A 17,207-nucleotide genomic window follows, 5' to 3' on the forward strand; every position below is an offset into this window, starting at 1 on the left:
AGAAAATCTTGAACAAAAATAGATACAAACGTATTTTGGGAATTTTTGAAATTTGAGGGGTGTTTTGGGAATTTCCACAAATTAGAGGGGTATTTTGGTAATTCCCTAGATTCTATCTACACTGAAATTCACCGTAGGTCGGGTTTTTCTTAACACAGGCCTAATGTCACGGTGTTTGACTTGCGGGACAGATAGCATACACACATGCCTACCAGCGGTGGCTTCTCTCGGCCAAAAAGTGCTCTAAGCCCACCATAGGCCCGCCACGCTCTTGCACCCAGCCACCGTGACTCTCACCATCAGAGTCACCATCGCCATCACCCGTGTTGCCTTAACGGTCAAACGGTGACCCGCGGTGAGAGCCGATTGCATAGAGGGAAAATGTTTTATTGGCTGCGACGGATGACAGGGCGACTGAGAGAGTTGACTTTTATGATCTGCATCGTCATTACGGCCGTGGCTGGAGCATGTGCGCATAGTGCCGACGGGTGGTGAAGTTCATGACTCGATCGGCAAGGCACCGGGACCCATCGCATGTGCGCAAGAGAGGGCAGAGAGATGGCAGGAGGTGGGAAGGTAACGATACGGACGTCGACAAGCTATGGTTTTTTGGTGGTTGCAGACATGGCTACGGCGTTTCTTTGGGTCTTCTTAAATGCAATGGCGCGCGTAGCAGTGGATTTGGGTTTCACTTACCTCGACGGTGCGGCCAAGCAGTTTCTGAAGAAGGGCTTCGTGGTTGGGCTCCTCTTTCTCTTCTACGGCTTGTCCAAGCTCACTAATGGCGCCACCTACAATCCCATCACTGTCCTTGCATATTCGGCTGCTGGCATCACCCACCATTCCCTCTCCGTCCTGTCTCTTCGGATACCTGCACAGGTTAGACTAAATCTCCTTTTCTTCTACACGTATTAGAGCCAAATGGATTGGCAAGGAAAAAATGAGGGGCTTTTTATCATGCACAGAGACCAATTTATGTGGGCTCATGAAGAATGCTGCTAAAGTGAACATTGTGCACTTGACGTCGCTAAGGAGATGGAGATGCATAACGCAGAGTGATCCTCTTTCTGTTGATTGGGGTGGACCAAGCTAAATGGTTTTAAGCAAAAAATTATGTAGATATGGCATCAATCATCCATGTTATTGACAGATTGATGGAGAGAAAGCTATTTTGTGGTTCTTGTGAAGTGATTGGCTGTATGGAAATGTCGCAAAATCCTAGCCATAATGTTGGAAAGAGACTCTAATCCACAAAAAACGGGGCAAAACGAGATCAGCTTCATGCTATACCAGTCGCGGTTGCATTTTTAGAGTAACCATCTGCCAAACATGGATTTTCTCAACATTGTTTACAGAAATGTCATTTACTAAAAGATATTGTCGTGTCTTTTGCAGATTGTAGGAGCTATGTTTGGTGCTTCTGCAGCTGTTTCAAGTTCGCCAGCCATATATGAGCCTATGATGACAGGGCCATTTTTACGCGTCGATCGCCATGTCGGTGCCATGGTTGAAGGAGTCCTTACATTTGCCGTGGTGTTTATCGCTCTAGCTACAAGCCTGAAAGGCCCAAAGAGCGGCATTCGAAGAACCTGGATCACAAGCATTTCGAGGGTGTCTCTTAGTGTTCTCGGTGCTGAATATACTGGCCCTGCCATGAACCCGGCAAATGTCTCGCTCTTTCCTCCTTTTCCTCCTCCTCCTGCTTTTTTCGTCTGGATTTCAGACCGCTATATCTTACATAAATTATTTAGTGTATTTGACTTGTTCATATCTTACAATGCAGGCCTTTAGCTGGGCTTATTTGAAGAATCAACATAACACCTGGGAGCACATTTATGTGTATTGGATTGCCCCGATACTTGCCACATTGGCTGCAGCATGGGTAGTGAGAACAACTTTAGTATTTTCCAAAGTGAAGGAGAAAAAAGCCTGAAGATTACTTTGAAGCTGCAGAAGATAGCAGCATTCATTTGGAGCTCTTCATGCGTAACATGCGAAGGATTTGGTATGTTGTTTTCTCTATCGATTGCTTTATATTTTTAATCAAATGAAATGAGCTGCTGTTAAAAGGCATGTCTTTCAATGTTCTTCTTCGAACTGATAGTCAATTATCTTACCCATCTGGTCATCATGTGCTGATTATTGCTTCTAATGAGAACTCTTCAGCTCTGGAGGAAGCCCACAACAATATTTCTCCAATTGCTTTCTGTCACAAACGGGAGGGCATAGCAATATAAAATAGACTCGGATAAATAGAATTTGCTTATTATTGAAGCCAGAGGATATAGAGAGAATAGATAGAGAGAGAGGGAGAGAGATAGAGAGTGAGAAGATCGACATAGTACTGGGGACCAGAAGATGGGCTGGTCCCCCCCCTAGTAGTATCTTTATTACTGAGGAGAAGTCTATACAAGCACTTGAACCGAACGTATTACCACGTTCGTTCTAGAATAAGACTTGATGGTTCTTGGAAGCCTCAGCTTCCTATTCCTAAGGCAAAACCCGAGAATCAAGGTTCTCGCCTCTGGATCTCACCTTCCAGACTCAAGGCATGACATCCCTACAACTCTTTTCCGACTCTGTTTCTAGAGTCCTCTTCACACAGAACAACTCTGCTTTCCTGGACGCAAAGTCCTTTCTTGGGAATCTCAACTTCCGGATCACACCTTGAGAGTCTACCACTCTCGGATCCGTGGATCTACTTCCCAAACTCGGGTACGAAACCCTTGGGCTTATCTGGCTCTAGTTCCTCAGAGCGCTTTCTCCTACAGAGGCTCATGCCTTCCTCTGCTCCTACTCCCTCACCAAGAGGAAGTACACCTGCAAATAAATACTTGAGATCATAACATGAAAATCGTTACCTTCAAAGTCTCGACGCTCGAAACGCAACTCGGTTCTCGAAAAGCAATTTCCCGGAAGAGATCTCTACATAGAAAATCCTCTCTTCCAATCCTACACACAAAAGAGGTGTGTTCTTGGGTTCTTCTCGTAAATCAGCCCCTTCTATGACATTTATGGGCTGAAAACAGAGAAAAACAGCAGCTTGTCGCGATGGAAACACGCTCCGTAGGCACTTCTTCGCGAGGGAACCGCGCACTGGGTCTTGGCGACATCTGGTACACTTGGGGCAGTCATGGGCATCACCGGAAAACGTCTTCTTTGCGGGTGAACTCTGCAGCAGCATCTCCTTCTTGCAAAAACTGATCCTCTCTCCAGGAGAGGGGGCGTGTCATGCTTTTATAGCTCCTTGGCCACGACAAAGATAGCAGAGCATTGGCTTCTCGCGTAGAGATCGCGTCCGTTTTTTTTTTTTTTTTTTTGGCGCTATTTTGCCAGGAAAAGAGAGAGAGAAAACATTGGCTGATTTGTTGCCTTATTTATCAGATGGCTGCCCACTTATTAAGTGGGCGGCCGACGATTCTAAAAATAGTTTAAATCTGCCCAAAAACTCAATAAAACCTTATAAGTTAAAAACAATGCTTTCACAGCACTTCCCAGGCGTCCTTGGATGCAATCACATGCATAGTTGCAATGCAGACATAGTGTCACGTGACACATCCAACCCTATGTGTCCGTGGACAAGCTACAACATGATCAGGGTTCAGTCAGTCCAGTTAGTCTAGATTTAGAAGTGATCTGGCACTTTTGTGAGTCTGTTCGCAGACCATGCATGTCCAGTCGCTTAGTGTAGATGCATATCCTCTGGTTGCACAAAGCATGATCATAAGCATTCCCATTAGAATCCATCAGAATCCTTCAAGGGAATTTTCCAGTGCATTTAGCCTATTTTCCCTATTTTTTACATTTTTCACTTATTATTTTTAAGTGACTTTTGTTGGAAAGTAGGTAGGGCAAATTGAGTAAGTTTTTATATAAGCAAACCTATGCTAGCACTAATTGGCAGAAGAGGCAACAGAAGCTCCATCGCTCAACAGGCAACTTCTCAGCAAGACTCCCTCTCATGGGCGATTTCCCCTCAAGCAGGTCCTAGTGTTTTTGGTTTGCATCGCCTAGCCTCCCTCAACATAGCGTTTTCAGTAGATCTTCACTGCCAAGCCACCACAAGACAGCGTTTTCAGCAGATCATCATCGCCAAGCTTTCATCCAGCCTAGCGTTTTTCATCCAGATAGTATCCGCTGCAAATTTCAGCAATTGGCGATTTTCAGTAGGTTGTTTTCAGCCCCTTTTCATAGCCATTTCAGCCCCACAATAGCAGCAGATTTTCAGCCATAAAGACCAGCAGTTTTCAGCCATTAAGAACCAGCCCATTTCAGCGTTTTTGGTGCCTGAACATTTCAGCCATCAGCGGTTTTGGGACAGCAGCGAATCAGCAACAGAATTCAGCCCTTAGCATTTTTGGACAGCAGATAGGAAGCGTCAGTTTTCAGCCCTTAGATCGGTCTCGCCATCCCCATCGTCGTCATCGATGTAGCTTAGACTTGCATCAGTCATATGCATCCTCATTGTACCAGTTTGTGCAATCAATAGTAGACCACTCTCGCCGACGAGAGTGGGGCCTTCGGAGGAGGGTTTTACAACGTCTCTGGTGTCGTATTTCTCTTCTCTCTCTATCTCTCAGTCTCATACACTTGCATGCACAGTGTCCATTCACTTTGTTTGTGATCATAGCACTCTCTCATTAAGAACGGAAGGCTCTCCCTTCCATAAGGACAAAAGGAACCTTGAGCACAATTCGGAGCACTCATCTTGAGCAAAGTTCAAACAATTCAATCCGCTGCACCTCACACATAGACTTCCTCGTGGGAAAGTATCTGCTTTCCCGAAAAGCAATCCCGCTTTCTCAAAAGGCATCTGTTTTTCCTCAAAGTTTCCTTTGAACCCATCTTCATTCAAGTGCTTGCTTTTCCTTGTGCACAATTCTAACACAGTTCAAAATTTCCTCCTGACTACGGATATTCCCTTTCCGATGTACTCATCACCCACCTTGTGACGTATGAGGAATGCCCATCACCTAGTCCTTTCCTACCGAACTTACGGTACAATCTCCTTCACGATGCTCTATGTCACCCATCCTATGACGCATCAGAGATGTCCGTTCCCGGACGGTCGGATACTTCTTCCCGTTGCTCCCTGTCACCCATCCGATGTGACACATCAGAAGTACCCGTTTCTGGTGGCCTTACAGATATTCCTGTTCTCAGTGCTCCTCAGTGCTCCCGTCATTACTCTGAATGACGCACTGGGAATATGTTGTACTCGGATGTCTCCAGTGAGAAAAACCCTCTCACTTAAAATTCCAATAATTTAATTAAGAATTATTTTTCCTTGGTGTTCCAAGCGAGAAAACCCTCTCACTTATAAATCCAATAATTCATTTAGAATTATTTTCCTGTCAGATAAAGCTAATTTAGCAACATCCCTCTCACTTATAAACAGTTGTCCTCAATTGTAGAGATCCAACTGAACTGCCGGGGAGAAACTGGAAACATTCCAAATCTTGCTCAATTGTGAGTTGAGCTAGTCCTTTCTCAAAAGAGAACTTAAAAATTAAATTACTTAAAAATTCAATAATACAATACTTACCTTACCGGTTCACGTCCTTCCTCTAGTAGCTCAAGGATATCCTTCACCAATCATCAAACTTACGAGCCATGTAAGAACTCGTTATTCGCGTCTTTCAGCAGATCGGAAGTTCCCTCATCCGAGAATCTGTTAACTCACTTTCGCCTTCTTAATCCTGAGAAGAATAATCCTCCTAGAAATCAATCTAGATCTCTGTCCTTGCGCATAATCCTGCGTTGTTAGTCCTGAGGGTATTAAACCTCTTGTGTTCTCCCACATTGGGAATGCCCAAGTCATAGAGCATTAAGCTCGATGTCTTTCTTTCACAAACAGAGTTTGCGATCACATTAAAGAAGATTCTTGTTCCGGACCGTCGCTCAACGTAGGCGGACGGTTCCAATCCGAAGATTCCTTGTGCACGGCGGCACTTCTTTCCAATCTTTTCCTCTTGCGAGTTATTACCACTAGCAGTGTTTTCCACTACTTGCTTTGACTCGCTTGTGTTCCTATTGGGCAAACCGATCCCAATCTTCTTGGATGACTTCCTCAAATCGTAAAGGAAAAAAAACTTTGTCGGAAAATTCAGCCTTGAATTGAATCCAAGTCTTGTTGTAAGTTCCTTGCAGAGCTTTGGTATACCACCAAGTACTTGCAATCCCCCTTGAGGTGTTTGGTCACATGCCTCACCTTCGACACTTCTCAGAAATTGCCGTTTGCAAAGACAACTTCAAACTGTCGAATGAAAGCAGTAGCTTTCAGGACGTCTTCCCTTCTGTCAAAAGTATCAAACTTGACTAGAGTGTTCCTAGGTCTAGAGACCTTATTCATATCCTTCCCCAAATGACGGGATTTCTTGGCTATGGTTTTGGATTGATGTTCATGGATATCTTTTGGGTTCTGAACGATCTTGAGAATTCCGCTCCTTGGATTCTCTAGGTTCTTGAGCATCATGCTCTTGTCAAATTCTCAGTGTTAGGTGCAACGGAATGAATGTTGTATTTTCTCAAGATTAGTGATCTTTACTGCTCAAGGTTCCTTTTAGTTCTTAGGGAAAGAGAGAGCTTTCCGTCTTATAGAGAGTGCTGTGATCACGAACAAAGTGAGTGGATCTTGTGCGTTCAAGTGAATGAGACTGAGAGGAGGAGAGAGAAGAGATACGACACCGAGAGGTTGTAAAACCCTCCTCCGAAGGCCCCACTCTCGTCGGCGAGAGTGGTCTAACTTGATTGCACAAAGGTGTACAATGGGTATGCAATGGACTGATGCAATGGGACTATGCCGATGACGACGACGGTGATGACGACGGCGACTTGGGCTGAAATCTGAGATCTTCTAGATGCTGAATTTCTTGGACTGTTTCAAGGCTGAAAATGGACTGTTTTGGCTGCGTTTTCTTGGGCTAAACTTGGGGGATCATCTGCAACTGAATGGGGGAATCTGCTACTGTTCTAACTGTTGGAAACCTGCGTTTTCTCACTGCTGAAATCTGCAGCTCTCTTAGCGTCAGTGTTGGACTGAAATCGCTGAGGAAAGCTGCTGTCTTGCTGGCGTTTTTGCATCAAAAACGCTGGGCTGAAAGTAGGGTTGCTTGGCAATGAAAACGCTGGCTGAATTGCCTGCAGGAAGTCGCTAGGCAAAGCCAATTGACTCAGGACTACGAGGCTGATGCTGTGGGGAAAACGCCAAGGGAGGGATGGGAATGGCGAGGGTCTACGGCGGGGGGGGGGGGGGGGGGGGGGGGGGGGGGGGTGGTTTTCTGGTGAGAAGTTTCCTGTTGAGCGGGAAGCTCCTACTGCCTCTTCTCCAGAAAGTGTGAACTTTGGTTTGCTTATATATTAACTTAGCAAAATTGCCCTACCTACTTTTGTAGGAAAGTCACTTAAAAATAATAAGTGAAAATACCAATAAATAGGAAAATAGGCTAAATGCACTGGAAAATTCCCCTAAATGATGCTAATGGATTCTGATGGGAATTCCGATGATCATGCTGTGTGCAACCGGAGGATATGTATCTATGCTAAGTGACTGGGCATGCATGGTCTACGAATAGACTCACAAAAGTGCCAGATCACTGCTAATCTAACTTGATCGGATTGACTGAACCCTGCTGTGGTGTAGCTTGTCCACGGACACATAGGGTTGAGATGTGTCATGTGACATTCCATCCTTTTCAAAGTGAGGTACTGGTACCGAACTGTATGGCGTCGAGGGAGATCGCCAACAACATCCGGAATCCTGGAAGGGACTCTTCGCCGGCCCACTTTGCTGTGTGGGTCGAGCGGTACTTGAACTTCATAAAGGTCTGCAACGCTTGCTTCTTTGGGCCGCGCCGAAAGCGACTCAAAGTCTTCTGAATCTCCTTTGATGCTTCAACTTCGTCTAGAGTCCTGCTTCTTTTGTCTTCAAGAATCTCCATGGCTGAAAATTCCTGAAACCATCTCCAACACAAAACCATGAACATACCCATTCCATGTAAAGTGAAGAAAAAAAATATTGTCTTCTCTACAGACTGTGCATGCAATGTAGATGAACATAGAGACGGAGTGACAACCCGTTCATCAAACACATGCAAACAATGCGGTCGAATCTTTTCTGTTTGATCGAAATCAATCAACTGTGGCAAATCACAATGGAAATGCCCATGCTTGGTGCTCATACAATCATGTGCTCGTTCGGAAACTTTGTCATGCCAAGGAAGAGACATGGAATGCGACTTCCTGACATACAAACTTTTCAACTTTTCATGAACAATCCGCATACATTCATGCTCATCCATGAGAGAAACGTGCTCAACATGTAACAAACTTGGACACTCCAAGTCAAGAATCAACCGCGACAGCACCAAATAACCACTTCAAAACAATTCACAGATCACAATAGATTTGCACTGGCCCGGCGGAGTTCCGTGCCTAGAGATATTGGCCCCAAAGCCTGGCGCCCCTTTCGGTATTTCTTTTTGTATTAATCAATCATCAAAGTACAAGAGAGCGGTTAGGGTTTCACTCTCAGACTCTGCGTCCAGATGCTCTGAGAAGTGAGGCCCTCACCACTAATTTAAAGGTTACAAGGGATGCCCAAAAGCAGAGCCCCAAAAGCTTTTAAAATCAAAAGCATCAGTTCTCTCTCTCTCTTGAGAGTCTTTTCTCTTTTTTTTATAAAAAAAAGCAACAGCAAAATTCGCGTCGCTCATCATTTTCCAAAAAAAAAAAAATTTTTTTTTTGTTTTTTTTTAATATTCCGCCTCCGCGATTTCCGGAATTTAGGGTTTTTGGCAAAAATTAGGGTTTGCAGGAATTTTAGGGTTTCTGGCAGAAATTAGGGTTTTTGTTGTCCGCCACGTCATCACTTTGTGACATACCCCCCTCTTGAAAGCATTGTAATCGACCGCGATTACGCCTGCAAAACCGACAAAAGCCATAAACTGTCTTAGCAGACACTGACTGTTAGTACCTTCGTACTAGGAACACACATCTAGCACATGTACAAAATCGACAGTCACATCACACGACATCACAGGACATCACCAGACATCACAGGACATCACATGACATTCAACATTCATTCGGATCTTAGACCATGATTTATCGGCAATGTAGCTAGCAATCACATCTAGGTCCAATCGGGACCTCATCGATGCCCGATTGACTAACCCCTATTGCAACCATGTCTATTCGAGATCAATCAGACCAAAATGCTGCAGTCATTTCGGCTATCAGTTCCTGCACTCACAAGAAGTCAAGAACAAATCAGTATCATAATCAGGAATTCCATTTCAATATTTTCCCAGGGGCGGGTGGGTATGGGTAAAGGCTGTAACAATCCCTGTGCCTTATGCCTGTCAAACTTGACCTTCTGGCATACCAAGCAACTGCGCACAAACTCTTCCACATCCTTCTTCAGTCTCCGCCAAAAGAAATATCTCTCTACCCCTTTCATGGTGGTAGCAATGCCGCGGTGACCCGTAAAAGGTGGACAGTGGCAATCAGTCATAACCTTTTCCCTCAACGGCTGTGTAACGCACAACATAGTCTTTTTCATCAAGTAGCCTTCCCGAAGGGAGTATCCAGCTACTGTCTCCCCATCCCGTATCCGTGTGAAAATATCTGCAAAACCTGTAACTGTGGCATACTGATCGACCATATCCTCGAAGCTCCTATGATGTATCGCGGAAATAGCCAGAACCAACGGTTTCCGAGACAAAGCATCTGCCACCACATTCTTCTGTCCCTGCACATGGACAATCTGGAAGTGGAACTGTGACAAGATGTTCACCCACCGCATCTGCTTTTCCGAAAGCTGCTTCTGTGACAAGAAGTAGCGCAAACTCTGATGGTTTGTAAAGACAGTAAAATCCGCTCCGAGTAGGTAATGCCGCCACTGAGTAAGAGCATGGATAACCGCCAAAAGCTCTTTCTCATAAATCTGTGCTGTCATCTCCGGCCTAGAGAACAAACGGCTCTCGTAAGCTATGACATGGCCTTCTTGCATCAAGACCGCACCCAGACTACGACCACAAGCATCACAATATACTTCAAATGACTTCTGCAAGTCCAGCAAAGTCAAAATAGGTCCCGTAGTCAATTTCTCTTTCAATGTCCGAAAGGCAGTCACCTCTGTGGGTCCCCACGAAAAAGGTACTCCTTTCTGTGTCAAGGTATGCAAAGGGGAAGCAACCTCTGCAAACTTTCGTATGAACCGCCTGTAGTACGAACACAGTCCCAAGAAGCTTCTAACTTCATGGACATTCCTCAAACCGGGCCAATCACGGATAGTCTCTATCTTGGCCGGGTTCATTTGCACTCCTGCTGTTGACACAATGTGTCCCAAAAAGTGTATCTCTGGTAGGAAAAATTCACTTTTCTTTGCATTAATCACTAACGTGTGATCTCGTAATGCCTGAAAGACTTGAAGCAGATGATCTCTGTGTTCTGCCTCATTCTTGGAGAAAACAATGATGTCGTCAAAGAAAGTGCCAAAAAAAAAAAAGCCTGTACTCTCGAAAAATCCTATCCATCATCCGGTTAAATGTCGCAGGAGCATTGGTTAAGCCAAAAGGCATCACCAAAAACTCAAATAACCCAAAAGTCGTCCGAAAAGCTGTCTTGTAGACATCTCCTGGCGCTATCCTGATCTGATGATATCCACTCTTCAAGTCAATCCTGCTAAAGCACGAGGATCCCTGTAACCTGTCGAGTATATCATCGATCCTAGGAATCGGAAATTTGTTCTTGATGGTGATTTCGTTGAGAGTGCTATAATCGATGCACATTCTCCAAGATCCGTCTTTCTTCAAAACCAACAACACTGGAGAGCAATACGGTGAAGTACTAGGCTGGACAAGACCCTTTTCCAAGAGGTCTTTCACTGAGTTCATAATCTTTTCATTCTGTACTCGGCTCACACGATAAGGTGGCCGATTCGGTGGCGTGCTTCCAGATATCAGATCAATGGTATGATCTTCAAGTCCTCTCAAAAGCAATCGGCATGAGCGTGGAGAAAAAAAATCTTGGCGTTCTTTTCTTCAGGTCAAAACATATTCAACTTTTATCCATCGTTCAGTTCTCCCAAAAGAATGAGTAAGAAAACTGAAGTTCATCAAGTACAATCTCTAAGCCCTTCATTTATTTATCAAAGTCGCTTTCTCGGCCCGGTAGTCAACCACGGCGTAGTTCTTGTGGTACCAAGGGATCGTGAGTAGAACGTCACTCGCGTGCCCTGAACACCCCTGTCATTGCAAACGAAGTTTGCCAATGCTCGGTGTAATGGCAACATCCCATCCGGGTGCCAGTCGAACTACCTCCGCCTGTGGCGTCAGTCTGTCGGGCGTAGTTCCAAATCGAGCCGCCAATTCCAAGTGAAAAGAAGTTGGCCTTGGCTCCTTCAAAAGAGCTTCCTGATCCTTCGCTTTGCCCCGAAAGCGGCAAAGCTTGTACTTTCATTCATTAGATTCGGTGCAGGTCCCACGCCATGTGGTACCAGTTCTGCTTTTCTATCTGCCTTTTCTGCCACATTCCTCAGCTGCTCTCGAACTCTCAGACCTGTCGTCGTCTTTATCATTCTGTTCTTTCTGTGCCTTATCAGGGCACTTTGCGGAAATATGTCCATGTTCCCCGCATCCAAAGCACTTCCCCTCTCTGATGAAGCGAGCTCTCTCCTCAGGAGTAAGCTTGGGTCGTGCATCCTTTTTTTTTCTCTTGGTTGCTCTTTTTCATTCTACTTTCATTCCCAGAAGTCTGTTCGGTTCGTTGTGTCATGGCCTCATCTGTGGGGTAGGTCAGACTGCCAGAGTGAATGGCAAAGCCCCGCTTCGCATGACTCATCAACTCCTGAATAGAAGCTGACTTCTGTTCCAAGCAGCGATCTCGGATCTCTGTAGGTAGACCCAAGGTAAACCGCTCAATCTGTTCTCTGAACGAGATCTTCTTGAATGAAGAGCTCCAGAATCTTTCACAATAAGAATTCACTGTATCGCTCTTGGTCATCCGGAGATGGTTCCAAGTAGCTCGTATATCTCGCTCAAACTCTTGAGTCAACCAAGAAGAAATAAAAAGCCTCTTGAATTTCAGCCATGTAACTGGCACAGTCTTGCTTAATAGAAGCGTGGACCACCAAGTACGAGCATTCCCCTTAAAGTAAGAGGCAGCTCTCCGAATCTTGGAGTGCTCTGAATAGCGTCCTCCCGCGAAAGCGATGTCAAACTGGTGTATAAAAGACAAAGCCTTCGAAGCATCTGAGTATCCTGAAAAGTATCAAACTTGATCGAGTGGCCACCTTCCTTAAACTCTCGGACTTTCTTGCTTTTATCTTCGAGAAAGTCATACTGGTTGGCTTTGTAAAAATTCTTCTTGTTCGCATAAAACTTTCCGTCATCGGAATCTGAGCTGTCTGTAGACGAGTCCTCAGTAGAACTGTTAGTCTCTGGGCGAGATTTAGCCTTCTTTGCCTTTCTCTTGCCCTTTCCAAAGCGTTGCTTCTTGCTTCGCTTTTTACCTTTTCTGTCTTCTTCGCTCGAATCCGAGGAGCTAGAAGAACTGTCAGAAGAAGAAGAAGAAGAACTGGGTAGGTCTTCAAACTTGACGCGCTTCTTCAATTTCTTTGCCTTGTCAAATGTCGACCGACGATCCAAATATCTCGGGAAGTCAGTGCCTTTCTTTTGCTTTTTGCCGTGCTTTTTGGCTTTCTTTTGCGTGTCAAAAAGCTGAGCAATCCGTGCATCAACCACGTTCTCCAGTTCCTTCTCCGTATATTTCTTGGAGGCAGAAGGTTTCTTGAGAGCGGGTTTCGGGAGTGGTGTTGTGGTTCTCTGCCACTCCATCTGTACCTCTTCCAAAGAGGTCTGGTTCATATATTTTGCCATCTTCGGGTCCTTGGCAAAATTGAGCATCATCATTGTTGCATCGCTGATCAATTGGCGACGCTCTATCTCTCGCCGCTCCGCCTAAGTAGGCCAAGGCGGGCCATACTCTCTGCCTGAATCTTCGTTGTGATCCCAGCCCGCATCTCCAGATGCAGAGGGAGTCGACTGATCATTGCCTGAAGCCATAGGTGCCGCGGAAAAAAATTCGGGGATCGGATTTCCCGTAGAAGAGAAATCGGCCGTGCTCTGATACCACTGTAACAAACTTGGACACTCCAAGTCAAGAATCAACCGCGACAGCACCAAATAACCACTTCAAAACAATTCACAGATCACAATAGATTTGCACTGGCCAGGCGGAGTTCCGTGCCTAGAGATATTGGCCCCAAAGACTGGCGCCCCTTTCGGTATTTCTTTTTGTATTAATCAATCATCAAAGTACAAGAGAGCGGTTAGGGTTTCACTCTCAGACTCTGCGTCCAGATGCTCTGAGAAGTAAGGCCCTCACCACTAATTTAAAGGTTACAAGGGATGCCCAAAAGCAGAGCCCCAAAAGCTTTTAAAATCAAAAGCATCAGTTCTCTCTCTCTCTTGAGAGTCTTTTCTCTTTTTTTTATAAAAAAAAGCAACAGCAAAATTCGCGTCGCTCATCATTTTCCAAAAAAAAAAAATAAATTTTTTTGGTTTTTTTTTAATATTCCGCCTCCGCGATTTCCGGAATTTAGGGTTTTTGGCAAAAATTAGGGTTTGCAGGAATTTTAGGGTTTCTGGCAGAAATTAGGGTTTTTGCTGTCCGCCACGTCATCACTTTGTGACACAACATACAATATGTCATGCCTAGTAAAAGGGATCACATAATGATGTTGACTAAAATACAGGAAACTGTCACGAATGAAACACTCGAACAATGCGTGCGTATCAATCATGCGAACACATAATACTTCCTGTGAGGGTTCTTTGGACCAAGGCTCGAGAGCCAAGATCGCTTCTTCGGGATCTATCGAATCTTCTTGTGGAGGATCTGTGGACCTCGACTCGAAAGCCAAGATCGGTTCTTTGTGATCGATCGAATCTGCAATGAGGTTAGCTTCGCTAGAAAAAGAATCAACTAACACATCATCCTTGTGAACAATCACATCATCTTTATGCAACTCATCATGCTTGTGAGAAATCACATCTTGATCATGCAAATCATCATGCTCGTCATTGTCATCCAAATCATTATGCTTATCCTTGTCATTCAAATCATCATGCAAGTCATTGTCAATCAAATCATCATCATGCTTCACACAATCATGCAAATCTTGTGTATCATGCGTTGGAGAAGAAGAGACTGAGAGAGTCTTCTTTTCCCGAATCTTTTGCATCGGTGTCGACACTTGAGAAAAGAGTCGCAACATCTCTTGCATTCGTGCTTTGTTCTCGCGATAAAATTCTGCTTGTCTTTCTTTTTCTTCCAAACGTGCTTGCTCGTACTCACGCGCTATGGCTGCCCTTCTTTCTTTGTACTTACGCTCGATGGTTGCCATGTCTTCTTCGTAGGCTTTTCTTTCTGCTTCTCTTTCTTGGTCCAAGTCCTCCATAGGAATGAGTGCAATCTTTGTCGTAGATGGAAAAGGGGGAGGGTCGAAAAAACCTCCTGGTGGGGAAAATTCTTCTTCGCCTCTCTCATGCTCATCACCTCCAAGCGAAGTATCCATTCCGCTTCGAGTGATGACCATTCTGCAATCGTGGGTTCTTGTGGGTCTTGGGTTCTTAAGTTCACGAGGAACTTGGGTTCTTGAGGTTCTTGAGGTCCTTGATTCGTGAGAATCTTGGGTTCTTGAGGTTCTTGGGGTTCTTGAGGTTTTCTTTCGCTTGCAAATCGCGTTGGAGAAGGATCTTCTCTTCACCCGAGTTCTACTCCTTTCTGCGGGCGCACCCCTTGGCGGCCTTACGCTCACACCAAGGTTGCTTTTTCCCACCTCACGTCGATTGGCCGGCCGCTAAGTGCACGGTCCACTCTCAATGAGTGAAAAGAGACACAAGGGGAGGCTGGACAAGCCCTTCTTTCTTGGGATTCCTGTCACTCTTCAACAAAACACGATTAGGAATCGCCACGCCCAAGTAAACTTGGGTTCGTGCGATCGCAACAAGCAAAAAAAAATTCTTGTGGTTCTTTCCTTGAGTAATGCAGAACACTTCCAAAACTCTAATACCAATGTTAGGTGTAGCGGAATGAATGTTGTATTTTCTCAAGATTAGTGATCTTTACTGCTCAAGGTTCCTTTTAGTTCTTAGGGAAAGAGAGAGCTTTCTGTCTTATAGAGAGTGCTGTGATCACGAACAAAGTGAGTGGATCTTGTGCGTGCAAGTGAATGAGACTGAGAGAAGGAGAGAGAAGAGATACGACACCGAGAGGTTGTAAAACCCTTCTCCAAAGGCCCCACTCTCGTCGGTGAGAGTGGTCTAACTTGATTGCACAAAGGTGTACAATGCATATGCAATGGACTGATGCAATGGGACTATGCCGATGACGACGACGGTGATGACGACGGCGACTTGGGCTGAAATATGAGATCTTCTAGATGCTGAATTCCTTGGACTGTTTCAAGGCTGAAAATGGACTGTTTTGGCTGCGTTTTCTTGGGCTAAACTTGGGGGATCATCTGCAACTGAATGGGGGAATCTGCTACTGTTCTAACTGTTGGAAACCTGCGTTTTCTCACTGCTGAAATCTGCAGCTCTCTTAGCGTTAGTGTTGGACTGAAATCGCTGAGGAAAGCTGCTGTCTTGCTGGCGTTTTTGCATCAAAAACGCTGGGCTAAAGTAGGGTTGCTTGGCAATGAAAACGCTGGCTGAATTGCCTACAGGAAGTCGCTAGGCAAAGCCAATTGACTCAGGACTGCGAGGCTGATGCTGTGGGGAAAACGCCAAGGGAGGGATGGGAATGGTGAGGGTCTACAGCGGGGGGGGGGGGTTCTGCTAAGAAGTTGCCTGTTTAGCGGGAAGCTCCTGTTGCCTCTTCTCCAGAAAGTGTGAACTTTGATTTGCTTATATATTAACTTAGCAAAATTTCCCTACCTACTTTTGTAGGAAAGTCACTTAAAAATAATAAGTGAAAATACCAATAAATAGGAAAATAGGCTAAATGCACTGGAAAATTCCCCTAACTGATGCTAATGGATTCTGATGGGAATTCCGATGATCATGCTGTGTGCAACCGGAGGATATGCATCTATGCTAAGTGACTTGGCATGCACGGTCTATGAATAGACTCACAAAAGTGCCAGATCACTGCTAATCTAACTTGATCGGATTGACTGAACCCTGCTATGGTGTAGCTTATCCACGGACACATAGGGTTGGGATGTGTCACGTGACACTCAGAGAATCCCAAGTCTTTTGTTGACTTCTTGTAGAGAAAATTTTCCCAATTTTGCGAGCTTTTCATGCAGGGCTTAGTGTTCCGCCTGCTTACTTCTCTCTTGGCTTGTCATGGCTTCTTCTCGTATCTTCCTAGAACAGAGAAAGAGAGGAGACCATGCTCTAATATCACTGTCACAAACGGGAGGGCATAGCAATATAAAATAGACTCGGATAAATAGAATTTGTCACTTATTATTGAAGCCAAAGGATATAGAGAGAATAGATAGAGAGAGAGGGAGAGAGATGGAGAGTGAGAAGATCGACATAGTACTGGGGACCAGAAGATGGGCTGGTCCCCCCCCCCATAGTAGTATCTTTATTACTGAGGAGAAGTCTATACAAGCACTTGAACCGAACGTATTACCACGTTCGTTCTAGAATAAGACTTGATGGTTCCTGGAAGCCTCAACTTCCTATTCCTAGGGCAAAACCCTATTCGAAGGAACTTCCGTTCCTTATTCCAAATCCTCGAGAATCAAGGTTCTCGCCTCTGGATCTCACCTTCCAGACTTAGGGCATGACATCCCTACAACTCTTTTTCGACTCTGTTTCTAGAGTCCTTTTCTCGCAGAACAACTCTTCTTTCCCGGACGCGAAGTCCTTCCTTGAGAATCTCAACTTCCGAATCACATCTCGAGAGTCTACCACTCTCGGATCCGTGGATCTACTTCCCGAACTCGGGTACGAAACCCTTGGGCTTATCTGGCTCTAGTTCCTCAGAGCGCTTTCTCCTACAGAGGCTCATGCCTTCCTCTGCTCCTACTCCCTCACCAAGAGAAAGTACACCTGCAAACAAATACTTAGAGATCATAACATGAAAATCGTTACCTTCAAAGTCTCGAAGCTCAAAACGCAACTCGGTTCTTGAAAAGCAATTTCCCGGAAGAGATCTCTACATAGAAAATCCTCTCTTCCAAT

The 17,207-nt window shown here is 45.0% G+C and overlaps 1 protein-coding gene across 1 annotated transcript in view; it reads left to right on the plus strand.

Moving 5' to 3' along the window:
• Positions 1-378: 378 nt before the first annotated feature.
• Positions 379-17,207, plus strand: part of LOC147425355 (aquaporin SIP1-2-like) — a 62,187-nt gene continuing 45,358 nt past the window's right edge. Inside the window, exons 1-3 of the mRNA XM_086499834.1 lie at positions 379-879; positions 1,396-1,668; positions 1,784-2,005. Of these exons, the coding sequence (XP_086355960.1) occupies positions 535-879; positions 1,396-1,668; positions 1,784-1,933 (768 nt within the window). The 5' untranslated portion in view covers positions 379-534 and the 3' untranslated portion in view covers positions 1,934-2,005. The remainder of the gene's footprint in view (positions 880-1,395; positions 1,669-1,783; positions 2,006-17,207) is intronic.

The sequence above is a fragment of the Adiantum capillus-veneris genome, chromosome 25 (genome assembly GCF_014529385.1).
Source record: "Adiantum capillus-veneris isolate H3 chromosome 25, ASM1452938v2, whole genome shotgun sequence".
In the NCBI taxonomy this organism is placed as follows: Eukaryota; Viridiplantae; Streptophyta; class Polypodiopsida; order Polypodiales; family Pteridaceae; genus Adiantum; species Adiantum capillus-veneris.